Genomic DNA, 26,876 nt, shown 5'->3' with positions numbered 1-26,876 from the left:
CACTTAGTGAGTGAGTGAGTGAATGAGTGAGTAGGCATCATCGTGGCTTATACCAGTATTTCGGTTATGTCACGACGTGTCACGCTTAACGCTGGAAGACAGCCCAAAGTGATGCAGGTGTTTTTCATTTAATGTAATATTCTTTGGGAGTTTTATCGAGGAAATGCGGTTGTAAGAAGCTATAGAGTTGAGGTATGCAAGTAGTTTATGAAGGAGAAGTATACACACCGTGATGGCAGACAGACAGACAGATACGCTATTACATGGACCTAATAAGAATCGGTCTATATGATAACAAAATCTTTCATAGAGAAAATGTATATTTTATACCTCTTTCCCCATAAAACCTCAATAGTAGACCTTTGGGTGAACGGTATGGGAACATCGGGTTTTCTTTTCCAACCATATAATTTTCTTCTGTCTTCTTTGAAGAAGCGGAATCGCATTCATATCATAGGACTATACACACAAATTGAATCTAGGTCCTGTCAACCAGTCATCAATAGCTTGAGAACCCACCCAGCAGACGTGTATACGTATCACGAAATGACGAGAAATAATATCGGTGATGCCATCCATTTCTTTCCACTCAGTTTTAGAAGAACATCAAGTATGCATACAGTATGACTGTCTGATGTCACTTCAGTCTGTGGTTTAGTCACCAGTTATGTATTTATGACTGACTGACTGACTGAGTTTGGTTTTACGCCGCTTCTAGCAATATTCCAGCAACATCACGGCGGGATGTCTTTAGGGTAAGTGATAGGGTGACAATTAGCTCCAGAAATGAAACGATCTCAGTTACAAATATACATTACAAAAACATTTTTTTTAAATTAAAAAAATTAAAACTCTACAAGGAGCCAATATTGGTTCTTGATTACAGGAGCTGACAGGCAGTAAAGTCTTGCCCAATCAATATAGATGAGAGTTCGACTCATTTTTAATATACTCTCTAGGGTCTGGGAGAGAGACTATTGCAGTGTGGAAATTGGGAATTAAACCCTCACACTGATCAAATATTACACGATAGTGGGTAATATCGATCCACCTTCATTTTCAAACACGTGAAATAATTTCAATTTCGAAAGCAATTTCTTCCTCCATTCTGTGTTAGTGTACTGACGTTACCAAGAAAATTCAAACCCGACCACACCAACGAAAACACTGACCCTCGTTTGTGATTTATTTCGTTTCAAATGTATAATTATATCTGTTAAGTCAATATCGTCAGAAAATGCTCTGCAAAAATTGCGTTCTTAATATTTTGAATATGGCAATATGTAGTATAAAGAGCTGAAAATGACATATACTCATGCCAAGAATGGTTGTCATCCCCCCACCCCCACCCCAACCCCACCCAACACCCCCTCTCCAATTAAAAAAATTAAATCATATTAAAAAGTGAGGTAGTATACAAGATGCAACAGGCGATATGACATGCAGCATGCAAGAAGAGAAAGATGATCTATACTGCTCAACTTATGATAGGAGACAACAACAACTACGAATAAGAATTCTGAATAAAGTACAGATTCTAGTACTTTTGGGGGGTTGAGTCCCAGCCAGGAATCGCCTCTTACGACAAGCACGAGTTACTGAAGATCAATTCTGACCCGGATCTTCACGGGTATCATGCTGTAAGACTAAAACAGCGTATTTTCAATGAAACCATATGCAAGACGGGTTTTTTCAGCAGCGATAAGCAGTACTGTTCATTAAGTCTATGACTCAATCAACTGTCAGATGTTAAACCATCTTTATCAGATTCCGAGAAAATAATGGAAATAACACTTATATTTGTAAATATATTCGCTACAGTTAAATATATTTAAGTTATACATAATTTCAAAACTAAATTACAATTTTAAATAAATTTGTAATTACTAATTAAATATCAAAGAAGCACATTTTGAAAACAAATTTGATGTCTGTACATACAAAGCTACAATACCCCCGCTACGCCTACCTTGCTCGAAGGGGCAGTCCATGTAGGTGATGTTGAAGGCGGAGAAGGCAGACTTCTCGGTGGTGGCGATGTCTTTAAGGACATTGCTCAACTCGGCGGCACGCTGCACGAGAAGACGCACTGATTAATTGGTACAAAGTTAAAGACACAGTAGGGGCATTCCAAGAATACCAGAGTTTGTTTAATCTCTCTATGCAGAAAACCAGGCAGGGTTTGAGCAAGTACTATCCTTTTCGATGGTCCGAACGGGAGAACGAACCACGCTCATTTACCTAAGTGATGGAGCCGTGAGTTCATGTGATACATTTTTAGAATAAATGCGGTTTTTAAAGTAAATAAATACACCGAGTTTACTGCATGTAAATTACGCACCACGGCTGTCATATTCCTGATGGTCTCATTCGTCTGTAGCCAGCCTCGACATGGCGATACCTGCAATGTATGTCATATAAAAATAAGATTTTTCACAACAAATATACAAAGCCGACGGTCAAGAAAGTCTCGTTTTTCTAACGATTCCGATGTCATCTGGTATAGAAGAAAGTTGTGGTGACAATTAGGACTGCACGGTATTACCGATATACCGATTTTGGTTTAAACATATTTTATTGTCCAAATGACAACGGGATTAGGCACAAGTGCCCCACTTATGATCGCCTTCTCCCTAAATACAATTAAACATATTATTACATAATACAATGTACAATTTACAGTGGAAGCTTGACATTGGGGAAAACATATGCAGTGTTGGGATATATATATACAGTGTTTTACAGGATATATACAGTGTGCTTGAAAGGGGAAAAGTGAAAATAGTGCATGTCATACATTTGCAAATATTATACAATATATCATTTAGAATATAAATGGAAACAATAATATTGTATTAGCTGGTGAATCTGTTTGTAGTTTCTATATACTTGTGAACAGACAGGAATATGTTTATTCATCAAATCGTTTAGGTTAGGGTCACCAAATAAGATAGTGTGCAGTGTTTTTTGGCCTCCAAATCTATCAATATCTGAGAATAGCGGCTTCCTAAAGTCATCATATAAAGAAAAAGAAGTGAAATAAATTTTCGCATGGCGCCACATTCACAGGCAATAATATCAGATAAGTTAACCCGAAACAGGTCGAATTTTAATGTGCTGCAACTATGTCTCGGTCTAGTGTGCAATACGTTTGAAAAGCGTATTGTAATATATACTGGTATATTGCAATACGCTTTTCAAACGATACGTATATGCAATATTTTTTCTGAGAGACGGTATATCGGGTAAAGAACATATATGATCTTTTGTGATTATCTTTATGGTTTAAGTTAAAATCTACACATTCTTTCATTCACAGCAAATGTTTTCCTTCATTATTCAATGACAAAATGGCCTATTGTAATACCACAAATTCAAAAAAGAAAATAGATCCCTGATTGTAACCTAATTTGGTGTTATCAGAACCATAACATGTATATTTGGGGACTTGTAATGTACGAAATAGGATTGACATGCACAATTAGTGCCACTCACTGTCAAACTCTTTAAGGTCCCAATATATCGAAATACGGGTACCAGAATCGCAATACATTGCAGTACAATATATTTGCCTATACACAGCCCTAGTGACAATTATCTGAATAAATTTATGAAAATCAGTGAAAATAACACGTGTGCGCGAAAAGGGTAAGCATGTTCAACTGAATTTGAATCGAAAGTGTTTGTTTGTTTGTTTTGTTGCATAGCAACTAACTATACCACAAACAAACATACATAATGTCATAACCAAACCCTGTGAGCACTGGTACAGCGTCCATATCTAACAGTTCAATGTGAATGATATATAAATGTTGTGTAAAAATGAAAACTAACGCCAATCATTGTTAAACAGTATATGTCCTATAAACAAATTATTTGGGATCAAATCTGCCTGTTACATTTATAAACGAGTGAACTGAATTTAAAAGTTCTTTGTCAAAACACATGTATGAAAAGTTATAGAAATTTGTATAATACCATATCAATATATCCCACTTTAATACAAATTTCACTTGTCTCACTAAGTTAGTTTGTGATACAAACTATGGCTCATGTGGACTAAGTGTTATCAAAATACTAACCCTAGTCAGCCAAATCCCACTCTGGCTATGTGAGAGACCTGTTTTGACACAGAATCTGGCTAAGTGAGAGGACACCACTGTAACACTACGGCTCTAAAGGAAGTCTAGATTTTCTAGTGAGTGGGTGAGTTTAGTTTTACGCCGCAGATTTTCTAGAGTTCTCCGATTTCACTGTTACTCTTTTTCAAATTAAACGTGTTTGTTTCAATCAAAATTATATATTTTCAGAGACCATGCGCTAGTCTAGGGCATTGTGCTGACAGACTACAGTCATACTTGGGGCTGATCTGGGGAAGGAACCAAGGGTAAGTGCATCCCCTCACTACTAAGGGACGTAACTCTTCGTAAAGAGTTAGGTACCTTAGTCCACTGAGCTGTCAAAACTTCCCTTAAGAGGTGACCTACTGGATCTAGTTTATAGTGATTTAATGTTGTGTCATAATGCAAGCTATTAATACAGATTTTCCAACTGGATATTTTGCTTGTGCGCTAAAAGCTTTACGATAGGCGAATAAATCATATACATGAGCAGGGCAGACCTTAAGTGATCATACATCAACAATGTCACGTGTTATACCTGGACGACATATATCAGTTCGCCCAAATGAAAATATTATTTCAGTTATTATATCTTACACTGATGAATTAACATCTGTCTCAGCGCTTGATAGGCCTTCACCATAAGCAGGTTTATATAAAACTAGCACATCAAGGGTCATATGGGAACGGATCAATTTTATTACTTCCAGGCCGTACTCTCTTTAAACGTAAATTGCGCTCGTAAATAAAAACAACACACAAGTACTCTGTTCTTATATTTGATCACTTATATTTGATCACTTATATTTGACTATGTATATTGAAGTCAAACATGTGTCAAACAATATCCCAACCTATTATCAGAGCTGCATTTGAGTTGGCAAGATTTTAGCAATATTCCATGTGTAATAAGACGGGGGGACACCAGAAATGGCCCTCACAGAATTTACACAGTCCTGAACAGGAACTGCATGTAATGTTACCGGTGAAATACGTGTATATCAAGGTAAGAATGTTTACAGATTATTGAACTGTTATTAATCTTAATTTATCGCAATCTTTGAGTTAGAACAATAATATGGAATCGTTACAAACTGAATCTCTTCCTGGTTTAAACAAGTCTGAGTGAATTGGGGTTTACGTAGCCTTAAGTTATATTCCACCCACAGCACTGCGAGTAATTCTACCCACGTGGAGGAAATTAACCCGGATGTTTGGCGCGACGCGCGAACTCATAAACTACTACAGTCCGTTTGGCTCAAAAGCGGACCGATGAATTGAAATCTAACTCGAAAACTAATAAACATAACATACTCAATGAAACGCTGATCATAATCAAAACATCATACCAACTGGTGTTCGAGAAGCCAGGTGTTCGAGAAGCACGTTCACAGACAAAGTTATTTATTCATTAACCTGTGCTGTGCCGTCTCCATCCGTTCTCGAACACCTGGCTGTCCCTTTCTCTGCACTCCTCCTTCGTAAAAATAGGGAACTGTGTCAATATTTTAATGATAGATTGTTAAACAACTCTTTTATTTTTAGGACAAAAATTCTACAAAAACCTCACAGAGTTAGTATGATGTTTTGATTATGATCAGCGTTTCATTGAGTATTTTATGTTTATTAGTTTTCGAGTAAGATTGCAATTCATCAGTCCGCCTTTAAGCCAAACGGACTATAGGTGCTTCCCCGCTCGGTAACAGCAGTGACATTGTATAAAAGGAACTTTTTAAAATGCCCGTGAAGATAGAACCTGACCAGCGATGTTGACTGAACCCCTGAGTAAATTATGTTTTAATACCGCGTCAGCAACATTCCAGCTGTATAACGGTACCTATAAGTAATCGATTCTAACCCGCAAACCAGTGGGTGATGACATGAACAACAAACAACGCCATTGACATTTCTTCGTTTGTTGTTTAACGCCACTCTCAGCAACATCCCAGCTATATGGTGGCGGTGTAAATAATCGAGTCTCGACCAGACATTTCAGTGGTCAACAGCATGAGCATCGATCTACGCAACTGGGATACGATGAATGTGTTTAGCATGTAAGCGAGCCTGGCCACCCGATCCCGTTACGACAGGAATGTATTTCATAGCTTTCGGCCGTGGACTGACTGACTGACTGACTGAGTTTGGTTTTACGCCGCTTTTAGCAATATTCCAGCAACATCACGGCGGGGGACACCAGAAATGGGCTTCACACATTGTACCCATGTGGGGATTCGAACCCGGGTCTTCGGCGTGACGAGCCAACGCTTTAACCACTAGGCTACCCCACCGCCCCTTCGGCCGTTGAAGCCGAAAGTCTAGTCGGCAGTCTAGACTACCAGTTGTCCCACTTCCTTTTTGTGGAAGCCGCGGTGGCTGAGCGGTCTAGGCGTCTTACTTTGTGTGCTGGCGATTAGGTGCCTGACTCTGAGGGTGTGGGTTCGAATCCCGGATGGGACTTAACCCAAAAAAGTACTAGAATCTGTACTGTACTAAGAAAGTGTAATCCCAAATATAACATATGTTACATTTGACCACTTTCTAAAATGGCATTGTGTATTCCATGGGTTGCTGAATATACTGCTTGACTGTGTGGACTTTTCGACGCAATACGACAAATGTGAAAGATCTGTTACCCACGTGAACGGGCATCTCATTGTGAACTACCTGAGGGAAGTTGATCTGTATCATAAATTGTAACTATGTAATGTGAATAACGAATTGCGTGCTTTTGAATTTAGTGCTCTGACATTTTTCTGCTTGTTTATAACAATGTAATGAATATATATGCTTTTAAAATAAAACTCATTTGGACTTTGTACTTAAAAGGTGTATTAATTCAGACTTGATCTCGTCACTATTTGGCTGGGAAAATGCCGATGTGACGTAAAACCCAACTCAACCCAACCGCAGAAGAACGGGTACCATTTGGATAGGATGTGATAACATGCAGCATTCAATACACAGAGACGGACCACCTGATCCCCACTTTAGTCGCCCCCCACGACAAGCAAGTGATGATGGTGGCGACTCTGACCAGGAACGCCTACAATGTGCATTTGTTGAAGAAATTGGGGAACATTCCTGGAGTTGCGCCCCCTTGCCCGCTTGGAGCGCTGCGGTAGTTACGGTCAAACAGTAGCTGTCACACTGATACTGGCCTGCCTATCGGCCAAGCCTGAACTAAATCGACATTAAACCTACTTTTTACTCTGTGATTCTTATAATACGAATTACGGAAGCTGGAAGTTGTCCCGAGTGAAGACTGTGCTCAAAGCACGAAGAACTAGCGTGTCTGGTCGAAAAATGATGCTAATAGAACTGTTATTGATAATATTGCCGTTTCTGATGCTTTGGATACTGGCTAAGCTTGGCGCATCGCCTTTACCAATATATCCATTACCATCACCACAATCATCATCGCCATAGTCATCATCATCATCATCATCATCATCATCATCATCTTAAAGAAGATCTTAAACTGAGTACATACGCGTTACTGCAGGCTTAAATCGGTACCATCCGAAACATGTTAGTTTCTCTAAACTCGAAGAGATAATTCCAAGCAGTGTTTTACAGGATATATACAGTGTGCTTGAAAGGGGAAAAGTGAAAATAGTGCATGTCATACATTTGCAAATATTATACAATATATCATTTAGAATATAAATGGAAACAATAATATTGTATTAGCTGGTGAATCTGTTTGTAGTTTCTATATACTTGTGAACAGACAGGAATATGTTTATTCATCAAATCGTTTAGGTTAGGGTCACCAAATAAGATAGTGTGCAGTGTTTTTTTGGCCTCCAAATCTATCAATATCTGAGAATAGCGGCTTCCTAAAGTCATCATATAAAGAAAAAGAAGTGAAATAAATTTTCGCATGGCGCGCCACATTCACAGGCAATAATATCAGATAAGTTAACCCGAAACAGGTCGAATTTTAATGTGCTGCAACTATGTCTCGGTCTAGTGTGCAATACGTTTGAAAAGCGTATTGCAATATACCGGTATATTGCAATACGCTTTTCAAACGATACGTATTGCAATATTTTTTTCTGAGAGACGGTATATCGGGTAAAGAACATATATGATCTTTTTGTGATTATCTTTATGGTTTAAGTTAAAATCTACACATTCTTTCATTCACAGCAAATGTTTTCCTTCATTATTCAATGACAAAATGGCCTATTGTAATACCACAAATTCAAAAAAGAAAATAGATCCCTGATTGTAACCTAATTTGGTGTTATCAGAACCATAACATGTATATTTGGGGACTTGTAATGTACGAAATAGGATTGACATGCACAATTAGTGCCACTCACTGTCAAACTCTTAAGGTCCCAATATATCGAAATACGGGTACCAGAATCGCAATACATTGCAGTACAATATATTTGCCTATACACAGCCCTAGTGACAATTATCTGAATAAATTTATGAAAATCAGTGAAAATAACACGTGTGCGCGAAAAGGGTAAGCATGTTCAACTGAATTTGAATCGAAAAGTGTTTGTTTGTTTGTTTTGTTGCATAGCAACTAACTATACCACAAACAAACATACATAATGTCATAACCAAACCCTGTGAGCACTGGTACAGCGTCCATATCTAACAGTTCAATGTGAATGATATATAAATGTTGTGTAAAAATGAAAACTAACGCCAATCATTGTTAAACAGTATATGTCCTATAAACAAATTATTTGGGATCAAATCTGCCTGTTACATTTATAAACGAGTGAACTGAATTTAAAAGTTCTTTGTCAAAACACATGTATGAAAAGTTATAGAAATTTGTATAATACCATATCAATATATCCCACTTTAATACAAATTTCACTTGTCTCACTAAGTTAGTTTGTGATACAAACTATGGCTCATGTGGACTAAGTGTTATCAAAATACTAACCCTAGTCAGCCAAATCCCACTCTGGCTATGTGAGAGACCTGTTTTGACAGAATCTGGCTAAGTGAGAGGACACCACTGTAACACTACGGCTCTAAAGGAAGTCTAGATTTTCTAGTGAGTGGGTGAGTTTAGTTTTACGCCGCAGATTTTCTAGAGTTCTCCGATTTCACTGTTACTCTTTTTCAAATTAAACGTGTTTGTTTCAATCAAAATTATATATTTTCAGAGACCATGCGCTAGTCTAGGGCATTGTGCTGACAGACTACAGTCATACTTCGGGCTGATCTGGGGAAGGAACCATGGGTAAGTGCATCCCCTCACTAGTAAGGGACGTAACTCTTCGTAAAGAGTTATGGTACCTTAGTCCACTGAGCTGTCAATACTTCCCTTAAGAGGTGACCTACTGGATCTAGTTTATAGTGATTTAATGTTGTGTCATAATGCAAGCTATAAATACACTTTTTTTAACTGGATATTTTGCTTGTGCGTTAAAAGCTTTACAATAGGCCAATAAATCATATACATGAGCAGGACAGACCTTAAGTGATCATACATCAACGATGTCACGTGTTATACCTGGACGACATATATCAGTTCGCCCAAATGAAAATATTATTTCAGTTATTATATCTTACACTGATGAATTAACATCTGTCTCAGCGCTTGATAGGCCTTCACCATAAGCAGGTTTATATAAAACTAGCACATCAAGGGTCATATGGGAACGGATCAATTTTATTACTTCCAGGCCGTACTCTTTTAAACGTAAATTGCGCTCGTAAATAAAAACAACACACAAGTACTCTGTTCTTATATTTGATCACTTATATTTGATCACTTATATTTGACTATGTATATTGAAGTCAAACATGTGTCAAACAATATCCCAACCTATTATCAGAGCTGCATTTGAGTTGGCAAGATTTTAGCAATATTCCATGTGTAATAAGACGGGGGACACCAGAAATGGCCCTCACAGAATTTACACAGTCCTGAACAGGAACTGCATGTAATGTTACCGGTGAAATACGTGTATATCCAGGTAAGAATGTTTACAGATTATTGAACTGTTATTAATCTTAATTTATCGCAATCTTTGAGTTAGAACAATAATATGGAATCGTTACAAACTGAATCTCTTCCTGGTTTAAACAAGTCTGAGTGAATTGGGGTTTACGTAGCCTTAAGTTATATTCCACCCACAGCACTGCGAGTAATTCTACCCACGTGGAGGAAATTAACCCGGATGTTTGGCGCGACGCGCGAACTCATAAACTACTACAGTCCGTTTGGCTCAAAAGCGGACCGATGAATTGAAATCTAACTCGAAAACTAATAAACATAACATACTCAATGAAACGCTGATCATAATCAAAACATCATACCAACTGGTGTTCGAGAAGCCAGGTGTTCGAGAAGCACGTTCACAGACAAAGTTATTTATTCATTAACCTGTGCTGTGCCGTCTCCATCCGTTCTCGAACACCTGGCTGTCCCTTTCTCTGCACTCCTCCTTCGTAAAAATAGGGAACTGTGTCAATATTTTAATGATAGATTGTTAAACAACTCTTTTATTTTTAGGACAAAATTCTACAAAACCTCACAGAGTTAGTATGATGTTTTGATTATGATCAGCGTTTCATTGAGTATTTTATGTTTATTAGTTTTCGAGTAAGATTGTAATTCATCAGTCCGCTTTTAAGCCAAACGGACTATAGGTGCTTCCCCGCTCGGTAACAGCAGTGACATTGTATAAAAGGAACTTTTAAAATGCCCGTGAAGATAGAACCTGACCAGCGATGTTGACTGAACCCCTGAGTAAATTATGTTTTAATACCGCGTCAGCAACATTCCAGCTGTATAACGGTACCTATAAGTAATCGATTCTAACCCGCAAACCAGTGGGTGATGACATGAACAACAAACAACGCCATTGACATTTCTTCGTTTGTTGTTTAACGCCACTCTCAGCAACATCCCAGCTATATGGTGGCGGTGTGTAAATAATCGAGTCTCGACCAGACATTTCAGTGGTCAACAGCATGAGCATCGATCTACGCAACTGGGATACGATGAATGTGTTTAGCATGTAAGCGAGCCTGGCCACCCGATCCCGTTACGACAGGAATGTATTTCATAGCTTTCGGCCGTGGACTGACTGACTGACTGCAGTTTGGTTTTACGCCGCTTTTAGCAATATTCCAGCAACATCACGGCGGGGACACCAGAAATGGGCTTCACAAATTGTACCCATGTGGGGATTCGAACCACCGCCCCTTCGGCCGTGGAAGCCGAAAGTCTAGTCGGCAGTCTAGAGACTACCAGTTGTCCCACTTCCTTTTGTGGAAGCCGCGGTGGCTGAGCGGTCTAGGCGTCTGACTTTGTGTGCTGGCGATTAGGTGCCTGACTCTGAGGGTGTGGGTTCGAATCCCGGATGGGACTTAACCCAAAAAGTACTAGAATCTGTACTTTACTAAGAAAGTGTAATCCCAAATATAACATGTTACATTTTACCATTTTCTAAAATGGCATTGTGTATTTCATGGGTTGCTGAATATACTGCTTGACTGTGTGGACTTTTCGACTGTAAGGGATTAACATTACAATACGACAAATGTGAAAAATCTGTTTTCCCACTTGAACGGGCATATCATTGTGAACTACCAGAGGGAAGTTGATCTGTATCATAAATTGTAACTATGTAATGTGAATAACGAATTGCGTGCTTTTGAATATAGTGTTCTGACATTTTCTGCTTGTTTATAACAATGTAATGAATATATATGCTTTTAAAATAAAACTCATTTGGACTTTGGACTTAAAAGGTGTATTAATTCAGACTTGATCTCGTCACTATTTGGCTGGAAAAATGCCGATGTGACGTAAAACCCAACTCAACCCAACTGCTGAAGAGCGGGTACCATTTGGATAGGATGTGATAACATGCTGCATCCAATACACAGAGACGGACCACCTGATCCCCACTTTAGTCGCCCCCCACGACAAGCAAGTGATGATGGTGCCGACTCGGACCAGGAACGCCTACAATGTGCATTTGTTGAAGAAATTAGGGAACATTCCTGGAGTTGCGCCCCCTTGCCCGCTTGGAGCGCTGCGGTAGTTAGGGTCCAAAAGTAGCTGTCACTCTGATACTGGCCTGCCTATCGGCCAAGCCTGAACTAAATCGACATTAAACCTACTTTTTACTCTGTGATTCTTATATTACGAATTACGGAAGCTGGAAGTTGTCCCGACTGAAGACTGTGCTCAAAGCACGAAGAACTAGCGTGTCTGGTCGAAAAATAATGCTAATAGAACGGTTATTGATAATATTGCCGTTTCTGATGCTTTGGATACTGCTAAGCTTGGCGCATCGCCTTTACCAATATATCCATTACCATCACCACAATCATCATCGCCATAGTCATCATCATCATCATCATCATCATCATCATCTTAAAGAAGATCTTAAACTGAGTACATACGCGTTACTTCAGGCTTAAATCGGTACCATCCGAAACATGTTAGTTTCTGAAAACTCGAAGAGATAATTCCAAGCTTGGAAAATCACACAAGGACGAGGACAAGTCGCGCCTAGGATTAGCCTGCTGACATCTTGTCGGAGTACTACAATAGATAGATACACAGATGGGACAGATTTGATTAGCTACTGGGGTCAGAGGAGGGGGAGAGGGATGGGGGAGTGACACACGGCGTTAAGTGCTCGACGAGACGTTCCGCGTTATTCATCATGATGTACACGCCTGTTGACAAAACAATCTCACAAAGTGCACTCACATCAAGGCAGTTGAGGAAATCGTACAACATGGAGTAGGTGAAGTCGTTGCGGTAACGTCCCAGCGGGTGTATGCGGTTGTGGAGGCTGTTGTAGAGGATGCGGGCGTCAGCCAGACCGATAAGAAGCACGTGACTCTTCATTGGCAAAACCTTGTCCTGCAATTTAAGATGAACAGTTTAAAATAAAATATTCAGCTCATGAACGTTTCACTGTGTATGTCCTGTGTGACTGATGAATGGTCCATGAGGTAGTTTCCTTTTTTGCCAATAATCATATGTCATTCCTAATATTTCCAACACAGACCCCTAAACCCCCACCCCGACCCATATTGTACCACTGTTGGAATCGAACCCGGGGTTTGGGCGTGACTAAGCAACCATTACAACCACTAGGATAACCAGCCACCTTTCAATATGTGATTAAAAACAAAAGATGACGGGCTCCAATGAACAAATATCTAACCTAAGTACTTTATAGTTTTTTGGAGTTCACGAGAATAGGTATGGTGCTGACAAAATTTAGGGAGTCTGGGGTTCGAACCCTATGGGAAAAATCCCCTTGTTGAGGATATATTCTGCAGCTATAAAATCCAACCTTATCCGTACATAAAGCTTCGTTTTGGATCCAGTGTATTCTGACTGGATTCAAATGGTAGATACCTTGGACCTGTTTGTGACCATAGCTTCGACCGGAAGTGACGTAGCATTCCATCGTATCAGCAATTTCCCAGATAATTTTCATCTATGGTTTCATTGTACTGTTATTTACAGTTTATTGTAATTTGATTGGGTGGCTATTTGTAGTTTCGTGTCATTCAGATTGGACTCCAAACGAAGTTCCGCTAACGAATGGTATGATGTATAAAATTTAATGGAATGGCGACCAAAATCACTAAAATGAATGATGTGGAAACTGGTAGTTCTATTCTAAAACAAATGACACACCAGGTATCTAAGCGTCGTCATGGTGTTGTTGCGCATCTGAGCCGGTGTTGTCATGTCGGCGAACGTGTCCTCGTGGCTGGATAGATAGAAAAAAGTACAATGAGTGATTATTTAACCCGCTCTCTGCAGCATCGATCCATAACTAGTCCCATGTTGATATACCCATTGTATTTGCCATTGATACATACTCGTTGTACACGTCACTGGCGAATACAATGCGTATTTCGATACTGGCACCAACAGAAATGTACATTGACAAACCCCATTGCGTTCGTCCTAGATACAAACCCAATGTATGTACGCCATTGGCAAATGCCCATTTGTCATTGACACACACTCCTTGATTACGTCATAGTATTTGAATACATACCAACTGCATATATCACTGAAAAAACAACACATTATGTTTGTCATTGGGACATCCCACTGTATTCGTCATAGATGCAAACCCATTGTACTCGTCATTGAGACATACCACTGTATTCGTCATTGAGACATACCACTGTATTCGTGACATTCGTCATTGAGACATACCACTGTATTCGTCATTGAGACATACCACTGTATTCGTCATTGAGACATACCACTGTATTCGTCATTGAGACATACCACTGTATTCGTCATTGAGACATACCACTGTATTCGTCATTGAGACATCCCACTGTATTCGTCATTGAGACATACCACTGTATTCGTCATTGAGACATACCACTGTATTCGTCATTGAGACATACCACTGTATTCGTCATTGAGACATACCACTGTATTCGTCATTGAGACATACCACTGTATTCGTCATTGAGACATACCACTGTATTCGTCATTGAGACATACCACTGTATTCGTCATTGAGACATACCACTGTATTCGTCATTGAGACATACCACTGTATTCGTCATTGAGACATACCACTGTATTCGTCATTGAGACATACCACTGTATTCGTCATTGAGACATACCACTGTATTCGTCATTGAGACATACCACTGTATTCGTCATTGAGACATACCACTGTATTCGTCATTGAGACATACCCACTGTATTCGTCATTGAGACATACCACTGTATTCGTCATTGAGACATACCAACACACCACTGTATTCGTCATTGAGACATACCACTGTATTGTATTCGTCATTGAGACATACCTCATTACTGTATTCGTCATTGAGACATACCACTGTATTCGTCATTGAGACATACCACTGTATTCGTCATTGAGACATACCACTGTATTCGTCATTGAGACATATACCACTGTATTCGTCATTGAGACATACCACTGTATTCGTCATTGAGACATACCACTGTATTCGTCATTGAGACATACCACTGTATTCGTCATTGAGACATACCACTGTATTCGTCATTGAGACATACCACTGTATTCGTGAGACATACCACTGTATTCGTCATTGAGACATACCCATTCGTCTGTATTCGTCATTGAGACATACCACTGTATTCGTCATTGAGACATACCACTGTATTCGTCATTGAGACATCCCACTGTATTCGTCGTTGAGACATACCACTGTATTCGTCGTTGAGACATACCACTGTTTTCGTCATTGAGACATACCACTGTATTATTTATCAAGTTTAATTTCAAGTTCAGTTTATTCTCAAATAACCACGTTTGGTGGGACAAGAGAAAGTCAAACATAATTCACATAAATACATATAAACAAACATGACAAAATGACAGGTAGACCAGTTCAAAATGAAACATAATAATGCCAGAAATCAAGAGCTATTAAATGATTTGTTGTCTACAGAATGAGCAAATTGAGATAGTACCAATTTAACCATTTTCCCCCTATAAGTTTATCCAATACTAGTAGGTATTTGGATAGATTTTGTATTTCTTTTGAATTTCTACTATTAAATATTTTCTTCAGTGTTGACAAATTATGTACATATGTCTAGTTGGTAAATATTTTAATCTAATGTCTGTAAGGGCTTCACATTTAAATAAGTAATGAAATCTATCGCCTATTGCTGCTGAATTGCAATGTTTACATGTTCTGTTTTCTCTAGCAATACCATGACAACGACCAGTTTCTACCGGGAGATTGTGATTTTGAGATTGAGTATTTCAAAATAGGAGAGTAAATATAAGCCGGGAAGAGAAGGTAGTTTTCAAGTATCGGGGTATCTTTAATATGTTTATAGCTATTTACAATATGAGCTATCCAACTTTGGTGGAATTGGTCTTTTAATACAATCTCCACTTGTGAAACTAGCCATTGTCATTGGACGCTTACAGGGTTATAGAATACAAAAGATAAGCCACATTTATCTAATAAAGATTTAACATGATGCGTCCAGGGATCAAAATCATTCTCAAACATACTTTGTATCGACACCTACCCATCGTATGCCCTCGATGGATACCTATTACATACATCACTGACGCCCATTGCATACGTTATAAACAGATACGTACTGAATACGTCATTAATACGCACCCATTGCAGACGTCGTTGCCCACGAGGGCGTACAGTGTCAGGAGAGGCTGGTCCTTGGCAGGATCACGTGACAGGCTGAAAATATACAGCGTACTTTCCAGTGACGACGGGTTAATATACCGGTAGACATTGTTGCATGGGTGGGGAAGAAGGATTGGAAAGCTGCTCCAAAGTTTTGAAAACAGAAGAAAATATATATCAAACTTGATTGCTGAAAAATCTCTGTTCTCTGAAAACTTACACAATCTGTATTTTGGGGTTAAATATATTTGTCCGTTTATGAAATCCTGTTCAGTCCGTCTATACATCGATAACGAACTACTACTATGTATAAAGAATATATATTCATTTTAAAGTCAGTAGTAGTAGTAGTAGTAGTAGTAGTAGTAGTAGTAGTAGTAGTAGTAGTAGTAGTAGTAGTAGTAGTAGTAGCGAGTGAGTGAGTGAGTGAATATGGTTTTTCGCCGCTCCAGCAATATCACGGTGGGGGGCAACCAGAAATGGGCTTCACATATTGTGCCCATGTGGGGAATCGAACCCGGGTCTTCGGCGTGACGAGCGAACGCTTTAACCACTAGGCTACCCTACAGCCCCTGTAGTTTTAGTAGTAGTAGTAGTAGTAGTAGCGAGTGAGTGAGTGAGTGAGTGAATATGTTTTTTCGCCGCCCAGCAATATCACGGTGGGGGGCAACCAGAAATGGGCTTCACATATTGTGCCCATGTGGGGAATCGAACCCGGGTCTTCGGCGTGACGAGCGAACGCTTTAACCACTAGGCTACCCTACAGCCCCTGTAGTATTAGTAGTAGTAGTAGTAGTAGTAGTATGTGATGTGGAGGTTACAGTGTCACCTTTTCTGAATACCGAGCATGCCGTGAGAGTCCGCACCTGAAAATATATGAATTTATGGCAAATAATTAAAACTATTACCTTTTCTCAATGTCGATCATCTTACCAGATCTAGCTCCTGAAAATGAAGCGAAAACAGAGATAGTCTTCGTGGTAGTATGCTTTTTCTAGAGATCATTCATAACCCGCCTGTGAGTGGAATATTAAAGAGATGCAACGAATTAAACCATCCAAAAGAGCAAAGAATGAAGAAGCATTTTGCAGAGTTTGTATTTTCAATAAAAATATAAAACACATTAATCTCAGTTTATTCCAAGGTTTATGTTTGTCATGAGTTTTTTTTAATTAAATGAAAGAATTCTTTGTGGGACATGACAAGCCCAAGGTTTACCTCCCTATCTGTTCATTTTAAAGGGCTTTTGTCTTTAGTCATTAAACGGCCTGACCAGATAGGAAGGAAATTTAAATATTTTATTCCACACCAACTAAAGGAATACTCCAAAGCCCTATGTACCCGTGAAGATCCGGGTTAGAAAGAATCTTCAGTAACCCATGCTTGTCGTAAGAGGCGACTAACGGGATCGGGTGGTCAGGTTCGCTGGCTTTGTTGACACGTGTCATCGGTTCCCAATTGCGCAGATCGATGTTCATGCTGTTGATCACTGGGTTTTCTGGCCCAGACTCGATTATTTGCAGACCGCCGCCATATAGCTGTAATATTGCTGAGTGAGGCGTAAAACTAAACTCACTCACTCATAACATTGTGTAAAAAATCTAGATCCTAGAAAATGTCAAACGCAACTCGTGTGTCTAGTGTGATTAATGGTTCACCATTGTGGCGTACCTTGCTGATTCACTGCAATATCATGTGCTTGTTGCAGGATACACCTGAATGAATGAGTTGGGTTTTAGTTCTCTTTAAGCAATATTCCAGCAATATCACTTTAGCTGACACCAGAAATGCGCTTCACATATATGGGGAATCGAACCCGTGACTTCAGCGTGACAAGTGGAACTTTAACCACATGGGTACAATGCGTGAAGCCCATTCTGGCGTCCCCGCCGTGAACTGCTGGAATCTTGCTAAAAGCGACGTAAAACCATACTTATAGGTAGCATATAGGTTTTCTTCAAGACGTCAGATCCTACATTGTGACAGAAGCCAGGGTCTAGATTTCCGAAGCTCTCTTAGTGTTAAGATGGTCGTAAATGCCATACATTAACATTAACTTACGACTATCTTAGCTCTAAGAGAGCTTCGAAAATCTAGGCCTAGGTTTACAGGTGAAGCTTGAAGGATTTTAAAAGAAAATTTTGAACATGTGACAAGTTCTGTTTTTATCTATTTTGTGTAAATTTCAGGGCTGAAGTAGGAATCGGTGATTCTGAATTCACGAAGTTTCTTAAAGGTTTGTTTTAATTACAATGCTCAGATGATATGCACAAATAACCTTGCACAATGATACGGTAACCAATATCACCTCATTGAATACTCCATGTAGCGTTGTGTTGTCTGACCAATGCACATTGTCGGCTATCGTCCAAGCTTTGTTTACAGATTATGTCAGGTTTTATCCGAATGAAAACAATACGTCGGAAACTGTGCGACCCCCTGCACGTAATGTTTGCCACACATTTGCGACCTCTTCAACACCGAAAAACAAACATGTTGCGTTGCGTTGCTTTGCCTCCTAATTTGCGATCATTACCAGTTTTTAACGCTTGTATTTTAAATCATCTTTCCTTTTTCTTTCAGTCTTGTCTTTTCGCATGTAATGATCAGTGCTTAAAATAAGGAAGGACAACCGCTTTACGATAAAACCTTTGTCTGAAGAGTTGTACATAACAAAAACATGTCACCGCGTTAATTATTACGTCAACATTTATCCTCAATATGGGTTGAATAAACAGTACATTCAGTTTTAATCTAGAGATCTCCCGAATAATCGAAAACGGATTTCGCACGCAACGACTCTCCTTCCGGCATATTTTACGTCCGTCACAAAAGAGTTCACTGGCCTAACTCAAATTTGTCTTTTAACTGAGATAACGCGAGATAACGTGAGAAAACGCGAGATGACGTTAGAAAAGTTTACGGCGCTTTTCAGGCAAGCTGTTTACGACACTCTGAATGTAGTCGTGAGTTGCAAAGGCTTACGTCGATATTCAGTGTCCAAAGATATTTATGTCATTGCTCATTGTGTGTTTTGGAGTCGTGTCATCAGATTTTCATCATTTGGCTTCTTCCTTCAATTCTTCTTTCATTTTGTTGGTTTTGAGGTTGTTGTGTTATGTTCACGTGGGGGACAACGGTTGCGTTTGATTAGTTCTTCTTAACTCGTCACAGACGCCATAGTCGATGTAAACTTTATAAGATTAGTTGTTTCATGTACAGCTTCATGTTTGTTCTTGGGGTGTTTTCAGGAGCGGTATTTGGTTTCATATTTTAAGTTTCATTCGATTAGAATAGTGGTATTTCATTTCCACAAATCTCACTTGATTCCTTAACGTGAAGATCGTATGTGTGCAGATGCATTTCATTACAGCCTCATAAAGACATTAAAACAGATTACATGCATCTGAATTCGCTGATTCGATATATTTTAGCTTCTGTTTGGTACCCATTCCCGGTATACTTAACGTATGACATTGTGTGCCTAGGCGCCAGGCTCTGCGATTCAGGGTTAGAATTCCGGGTTGAACTCAGAATCATTCTGTACGTTACTGAGAAATGCCAACTATAACATACATTACATCTGACCACTATTGGCAGTATGTGTAGTCGTTCCAATTATACATATTGTATGAAATTCTATGTTCTGTAAGAAGTTCCGGAGAAGAAATAGTTCCCGCTACCCGTACTCAGTTTTTCTGGGTTTCAAAACTAACGTAAAGCACTAAAGAATGCACAGGGAGTTATCTCAGAAAACTGCTGAAAAACATGGCCCTGACAAAAATAACACGTTTTTATGAACTGGAGCGATTGTGCATCTGAAGCTCAGCTGCTGAAAAACTGTCAAGCGAAATTAATAAACCGGTAAGAATGTTACCGTGTCTTGTTTGAAGAAAGGAAAGTTACACCACGTCCATATTCAAGTTCTCTCACGAACACATATAGAGAAATATCATCCCTGTTTGTTTTCAAATCTGATGTCTCCTTTCTTCAATAGGCTTATTAGCATACATCTTTTATGAACACTTTAATGATAAAAAGAAATAAAGAAATGATTTGGTGAAATGTTTTCAAAAACAAAAGTAACATGGCCGTTATGTTTAACATATCCCTGTTCTAAATTTCGGTTTCCTACAATTGGTCATGTTTGACAGTGAAATAAGCGTTAACTGAAGTCAAGGACGCAGATGCAACTACGAGTTCCCTCCCTTGATGAATCAATTCATATAAGAGTTCGTAAAATCCTCATCCTGTTCGTCGTGGATTCGGCACTAAAATCTGTGCGAAGGTCAGGCCTTACCATTGACAGCGATGTTTTGGTAATCTCTGTGGTTGCAACGGTTCCTGGCAGCCAGTCTCAGATACAATGAGTCGATTGGTCCTTGGATTACTTCCGGCCAACTGTTGTTACCGTGACCTTGAAAAATGATGGTGAATATGATAATGAGTGAGTGAGTTGGGTTTAACGCCGCCTTGAGCTTCATTACGGTTATATCACGGTATGTCTGCTTGATATGGAAGGAAAACCAAAAGTAATGCAGATCTCAAGATTTGTGAAATCCCCGACTCAGGTCGTGGTGCTGCCAAACTAAAACATAATCGGGACTAACCAGGTTTTGAACACATGATCATAGATTCCTGGCGTGCCCAAGGTACATAACTCTGCAAATTGAATTGCAGCACCTGAGATGATTGGACCACAGCTAAATCAAAATTGATCACAAATAACGACAAAAACGATAGGACGAAGGAGACATTCCTCAAATTGATATATTCTGGAAGTTGGAAGCATAAATAAGGCTCATGTTCTACCTGTAGCCGAGGACATCTGAGGCCAATCTATCTCGTTCTCCAAGATGAAGGGCAGGTGCTTGAACACTTCCTGGAGATATCAACGGACAAACACTGTTTAGAAACATTAGTGTTCTTTATCATGCTACAACCGCATTTGATGATGGTATGTAGGAGGTGAGGTGAAATGGGGTTTAACGTCGCACTTAAGAATATTTCGCTCATATGGCGACGTGCATGCGTGTGTATGTGCGGCTGCGTGTACTAGCCCAGACTTAAGCTGGTTTTATAGTGCTAGCCCACTGAGATACAGTGAATGCCGCAATGAAGCTGATGAATTGACCAGTCCCACTCAAACACATTATACTGACTCCAGGCCGACCAGTCCTTGTTGTGACGCCGGGATAATGCCGAGCGCCGGGCGGCGCTCTAAGGGACCAAGAGGCGTTACCAACATTTTAACGTCTTTTTGTAGCCATGACGCGAGCGCCAAGGGACCAACAAGTACCAAATTTTAACGTCGCGACCTTCCGCTCGACCTTCCGCTCTCCGGGCGGACGCTCTAACCACTACACCAGGAGGCGGTGATGGTATATAGACATATTGTAAGACGACCCCCCATATGTGGATTTCGGCTTATGATCTGAGTAGCCCTTATGGTTTGGGACATTGTTCATGATATCAATCACTCAATTATTTCGGAGTGATATAACTGAAATACTGTCACATGTGACGAGCACGTGAAATGGGTGACTTTTGAGCAATGTGTCTGAGAGTACATTGTACATTGGCAAAAGAGGAGGATGGGAGCATTGTGTTTTCCCTCAACGTACAAATTGTGACGTCAATGACTGATATTTGTAATGTATTGCGAAAAGCATTGTAAACATATTTCAACATGGAAAGTCTAGTGGGGTAGTCTAGAGGCTGTAGAGTTCGCTCGATATTGTTGGAATATTGCTAAAAGCAGTGTAAAACCCAACTCACTCACCAAAACTACATATATGACATGTCACAAATGGAAAAAAATCGTTTTCTACGTATAGTTCGGAGAAGGGGCGGTGGGGTAGTAAATAGTGGTTAAGGCGTTCGCTCGTCTCGCCGAAGACCCGGGTTCGATTCCCCACACGATTCCCCATTTCTGGTGTCCGCCGCCGTGATATTGCTGGAATACTGCTAAAAGAGGCGTGAAACCCATACCACTCACTTAAGTCGGAGAAATGTCTCGAATCTGCTGATTCCGGAACTAGAATGACCCCGAATTAAGGAGATATTTTGTCCAAGAAGCCGTTATATAACTGTAATATTCTCAACTCCTGTATAACATCACGTGTACGTACAATGGAGAGCTTCCGGGCGTCCATCCACTCCTCTGGAAGATGGAAGTGGGCGCTGATGGAGTCCCCCAGTACAGCAATACCCCTCTGCTCTGTACCTCCACACAACACCTCTTCGTAAGTCTTGCCAGTCGTGGGATCGGAACCCTGGAATAGGAGTCAATCAGCTAATTACTATGGTCAGTTTGTTTGTGGTTGTTTGACATAACCGTGTGAGGCAATTTATAATCTGTTTTGTTTTGGGTTTTTTAATGGTTTAAGGCCGCACTTAGCACTATTCCAGCTATATAGCGGCGGTCTGTAAATAATCGTGTCTGGACCAGACAATCCAGTGATTGACATCATGAGCATCGATCTACGCAAACTGGATACGATGACAAGTGTCAACCAGGGCCCCGTTTCACAAAGCTCTCGTAGGCCTAAGATCTCGTAACTTTTCTCGTAGCATTCGTACTTCCTATGTTACAGTAAAGCAGGTACTAATGCTACGAGAAACGTTACGAGATATTAGGCCTACGAGAGCTTTGTGAAACGAGGCCCAGGTCAGCGAGCCTGACCACCCGATCCCATTAGCCGCCTCTTACGACAAGCATGGGTTGCTGAAGATCAATTCTAACCCGGATCTTCACGGGTACCAGCCTGTTGTGTTGTCGTAGATGCACTTGTAATATAGTGATAGTTAATGCCCCATTGCAAATATAGTGTCCAGTTGTCAAAGCAGAAGTCATGTATCTATATCACAGTTTCGTGATGAAGACATAAAGTACATGTTGTACTCACGTAAATGCCGTTGCAGTTTGAATCATCGGCGATGTCGTTCATAATTGGTCTGCAGAAGAAAAGTGCCTTAATTGTTTGTTAGTTTGATTGTTAATCACAATATTCTAACTTTAACGTGTCGATCTTACAATAATCAAATCTGGGTCAGACAAACAGGTAACACATTCTGATGAACGCCCCTCGCTGTTTGAGTATAATGATACACTTGGTCCGGTCTCTCATGACGAAGCGCAAAGCGAGGACCAGTTTAGATATAATGATACTAATAGGGCAGCACATTCGTCTAAGACGCCACAATGTGCTATGCAGCGTTAGGTTCTTTGGACACGCCAGAAACCTATGATTGTGGGTTCGATTCCGGGTTCTGTTTCTAGGTTTGTCACCCGTGAATAATCTCTGAAAACTGCACCACCTCCTCCCATAATGAATATATTTTTGGCAATAAGTCTGTAGGAGATGAATATCATGCTGATTTAGAGTGTCAGTACTTTAGAACATGGGAAAATGTATTACAAAGTAAATATTACATATATAAGTCCTAAGTTGTTACGTTTTGTCAATTATTGCAAAATGAAAATATTGTCGTTTAGGAAAGCCAGAATTTCATGATAACATCAAAGTCCTTTGCATAAACTATGTTTGCTCATTAGTTCCAAATTTGTGTCACGTACGTAATATGTATTCCCCCGGTCCCCAAACTGGAAGTGTAATTTGAATCATTATATGCGGTTGTGTTCACTCTTCTTCTATCCCCACAGGGGTACAATGTTCGAAGCCCATCTCTGGTGTCCCCCGCCGTGATATTGCTGGAATATTGCTAAAAGCGGCGTAAAACCAAATTCACTCACTCACTCTTGTTCTTCGAAGACTTACCTGGCGCCAGCATGTTTGTCGCCGTTGCCGTCATCGCAGTCACGACCTCTCCACGACGTGCCTCGCAGCGTCTGTAACAACAATATGGACATCAAGTGTGAAAACTGAATATCTAAGCTACCGGGCTGAACAAAGGACATGTACTCACTTAAAATGTACAATTGTTTTCCAAACTTTACTAGGCTGAAACATTGGGCAAAGCAAGTTTAAACAGAACTATAGCACCAGTAAGAAATACGTCACCATCCAATACCATGTCTTGTATGTTTCGTCACTGAAAGTGGGTGTATGGTTTCCATTGCCTACATTCTGTAGGCAGTAGGCAAATGTTTTAAACAAAAACGAATGGGGAAACACCGTAAGTATAAGAAGGAAGACTCGGTTAAATTGATTATATCATGTACTCAGGTTCAAGATCAAGTATGTAAGGTGCTGAACAACGGAATGGCCCTAAACAGACACTTTAAACAGTGAGACCTCATTAGTCCACATCCCGTCAAATATGGACCCCCATATTCCGGACAATCACTAAAAACATAAGAGTATGATACTTTATGGTTTACAACTTTTTTGTAATCCATAAAGTATCGTACTTGTCTTATTATTCATCAACTTCTAAACTGCCAAATCACTGAAAACGCTTTATGTGTACTATAATATTTACCCTTACCCATGATCTTATTATCCGGACATTCGTTAATCCGTATGATTTCAGTGTGAATGTCATCGTCGTGATAAACGGAATTTCACTCAGATATCGTTAAGATTCACATCACCAATAAAATATTCAATTATGCTCAATTTTGTAACAGTTATATGTTTCCCAGAAGGACGCGTAATTCATAAGTGTTAGATACGAAATGTTTAGATGTAACCATACCCTTGAAGGTCCGGGTTAGAATATTGATCTTCAGTAACCAATGCTTGCTTTAAGAGGCGACTAACGGGATCGGATGGTCAGGCTCGCTGACTTGGTTGACACATGTCATCGGTTCCCATTTGCGCAGATCGATGCTCATGCTGTTGATCACTGGATTGTCTGGTCCAAACTTGATTATTTACAGACCGCCTCCATATAGCTGGAATATTGCTGAGAGCGGCGTTAAACTAAACTCACTCACTTAGATCTAACACAACGTGAACACCCACCTCTACTGTGCTGAAGCCATCCTTGTCTATATCAACACCAGGATCGTGGTTGTCGAAGATGCTGCAAAATACATTTTGATGTTGTTAGGTTATGAAAGTAATGTAAATATCAGATTTGTATGCTACATACATATCCTCTGTTGCCACTGTCCATTCCTTGTCCATACAACAAGACATTAATAAGGACATCTTTATTACGAACACATTTGTTCGGAAAAACGAATCTAACACCGCCCTGACAATCAAGGCCTCTACGATTAACGGATCAGAAAGTATCATATCAGTATATTCGTAAGAAGAGGTAAAAAAGAACTGATATGTTGATATATGCATCTCTCTGGGTAACGAAGAACCGGTATTAAAAATACAATTACACACATTTGACAATAAATTTTCTTTTGACCGGCTTCTACAATACAAAACGCAGAAGAGTGTATGACTATTAGTCAGCAGACGTATATATAAGTTCATACTTGTCAATGTAGTCGCAGATTTCCTTGATTCCTGGAAGGTTGCAGATGTCGGCTTTTTCAAGAGAGAGCTGCAATATAGTAATTATTGAGTTTCATTATCGACCGACGTTTCAGATCGTATGTCACTGTAGACCGGACATCGCCCCATACACTGACCCTCACCTGCCTCCCCGACCATTGTCATTTGGATACGGAGTATAGCTAAGCTATGCTTAGTTTCTCGGTCGACAAAGAGCCATAGGTATATTTGGCTAAGACTGGTCTATACATGCATTTTCATGGCGGTTCGTAGCTCACGTAGTGTTGGACCAGACAAACCATTCATTGTTGGAACGAGCAGCGATCCACTCCGTCGGGGTAAGCTGACGCGCTACCCATCAAGCGACCGTGTCTGGTCCTCCCGTCTGTTAAATCGCCTCTCATGACTAACATAGGGCAGGATCAGTGACTTGGTTGACACATGCCATCGTATCCCAGTTGCCTTGATCGATGCGCTCATGCTGTCAACCACTGGGTTTGGGGCTACTGGCTCATTACTTACAAACCTCCCCAGGGGTGGAAATAACTTTAAAATTGCTAGTGTACTCCTGTACAGTGGCACATGTAAAATCACTTGTCCTGCCGTTTTCTTGTTGATCTTTTAAATAAACAACATAATTAACATTGGAATATCAACTGGACACCGGTACAGTGTGATATACAAATTTGCTTGCCCGACAGAAAAAAACACTGGACTCGGGCGTCGGGCAATGGGTTATTTCCGACCCTGCTCCCTTATGTACGGGGAATACTGTAAACTACAGCGTTACACAATAAACAAAAATGGGTGTAATTCTGGGCCGAAATCCCCCCTAATTATGAAATATTCCGGTAATGGTGTCACTTATTACCATAAAATAATCAAAAAGAATTAATTATCACATACATGTGTTCGAGTACCATAATTTAAAAAAGTGGAATTGTTTAGTAACTTATGTTTAGTAAGTGATGTGAGACAGATGACTTACTCCATGCTGTCTCATGACTTCTCGGCGCTTGCGCACACCAAACTCGAACCCGGTCTGAAAAATACAGTAAAAATACCGTTCATTGTCAAACGGCAGTACTGTGTGTGTAGAATATACTATTTCCTTTTTAAAATGTTTATTGGCAGAGAGATAGTCGTTACAGATAGGGCACATACTGGACAGGTATCAGTCAAA

General features: G+C 39.9%; 1 protein-coding gene across 4 annotated transcripts in view; it reads right to left on the bottom strand.

The window, feature by feature from the left end:
• The window catches only part of LOC124287899 (acyloxyacyl hydrolase-like), a 45,980-nt gene that overhangs the window by 8,264 nt on the left and 10,840 nt on the right, over positions 1 to 26,876 (bottom strand). For 2 of the 4 annotated variants that reach the window (XM_046724384.1, XM_046724383.1), the window contains exons 4-17: positions 26,682 to 26,735; positions 25,675 to 25,742; positions 25,202 to 25,262; positions 24,053 to 24,123; positions 23,180 to 23,228; positions 22,403 to 22,546; positions 21,084 to 21,153; positions 20,572 to 20,688; positions 17,101 to 17,137; positions 16,251 to 16,325; positions 13,780 to 13,855; positions 12,835 to 12,990; positions 2,342 to 2,401; positions 1,970 to 2,072 (exon numbers count right to left, since the gene is read on the bottom strand). In XM_046724384.1, the coding sequence (XP_046580340.1) occupies positions 1,970 to 2,072; positions 2,342 to 2,401; positions 12,835 to 12,990; positions 13,780 to 13,855; positions 16,251 to 16,325; positions 17,101 to 17,137; positions 20,572 to 20,688; positions 21,084 to 21,153; positions 22,403 to 22,546; positions 23,180 to 23,228; positions 24,053 to 24,123; positions 25,202 to 25,262; positions 25,675 to 25,742; positions 26,682 to 26,735 (1,141 nt within the window). Of the gene's footprint in view, positions 1 to 1,969; positions 2,073 to 2,341; positions 2,402 to 12,521; positions 12,568 to 12,834; positions 12,991 to 13,779; positions 13,856 to 16,250; positions 16,326 to 17,100; positions 17,138 to 17,179; positions 17,217 to 20,571; positions 20,689 to 21,083; positions 21,154 to 22,402; positions 22,547 to 23,179; positions 23,229 to 24,052; positions 24,124 to 25,201; positions 25,263 to 25,674; positions 25,743 to 26,681; positions 26,736 to 26,876 lie in introns of those variants that run through there. The other 2 variants (XM_046724386.1, XM_046724385.1) reach the window with 2 other exon arrangements.

This window comes from Haliotis rubra, unplaced genomic scaffold (assembly GCF_003918875.1).
Source record: "Haliotis rubra isolate DU_JTF1 unplaced genomic scaffold, ASM391887v1 Scf408, whole genome shotgun sequence".
Classification (NCBI taxonomy): Eukaryota; Metazoa; Mollusca; class Gastropoda; order Lepetellida; family Haliotidae; genus Haliotis; species Haliotis rubra.
The sequence above is the reverse complement of the archived record's forward strand: the minus strand, read 5'-3'. Positions and strand labels throughout refer to the sequence as shown.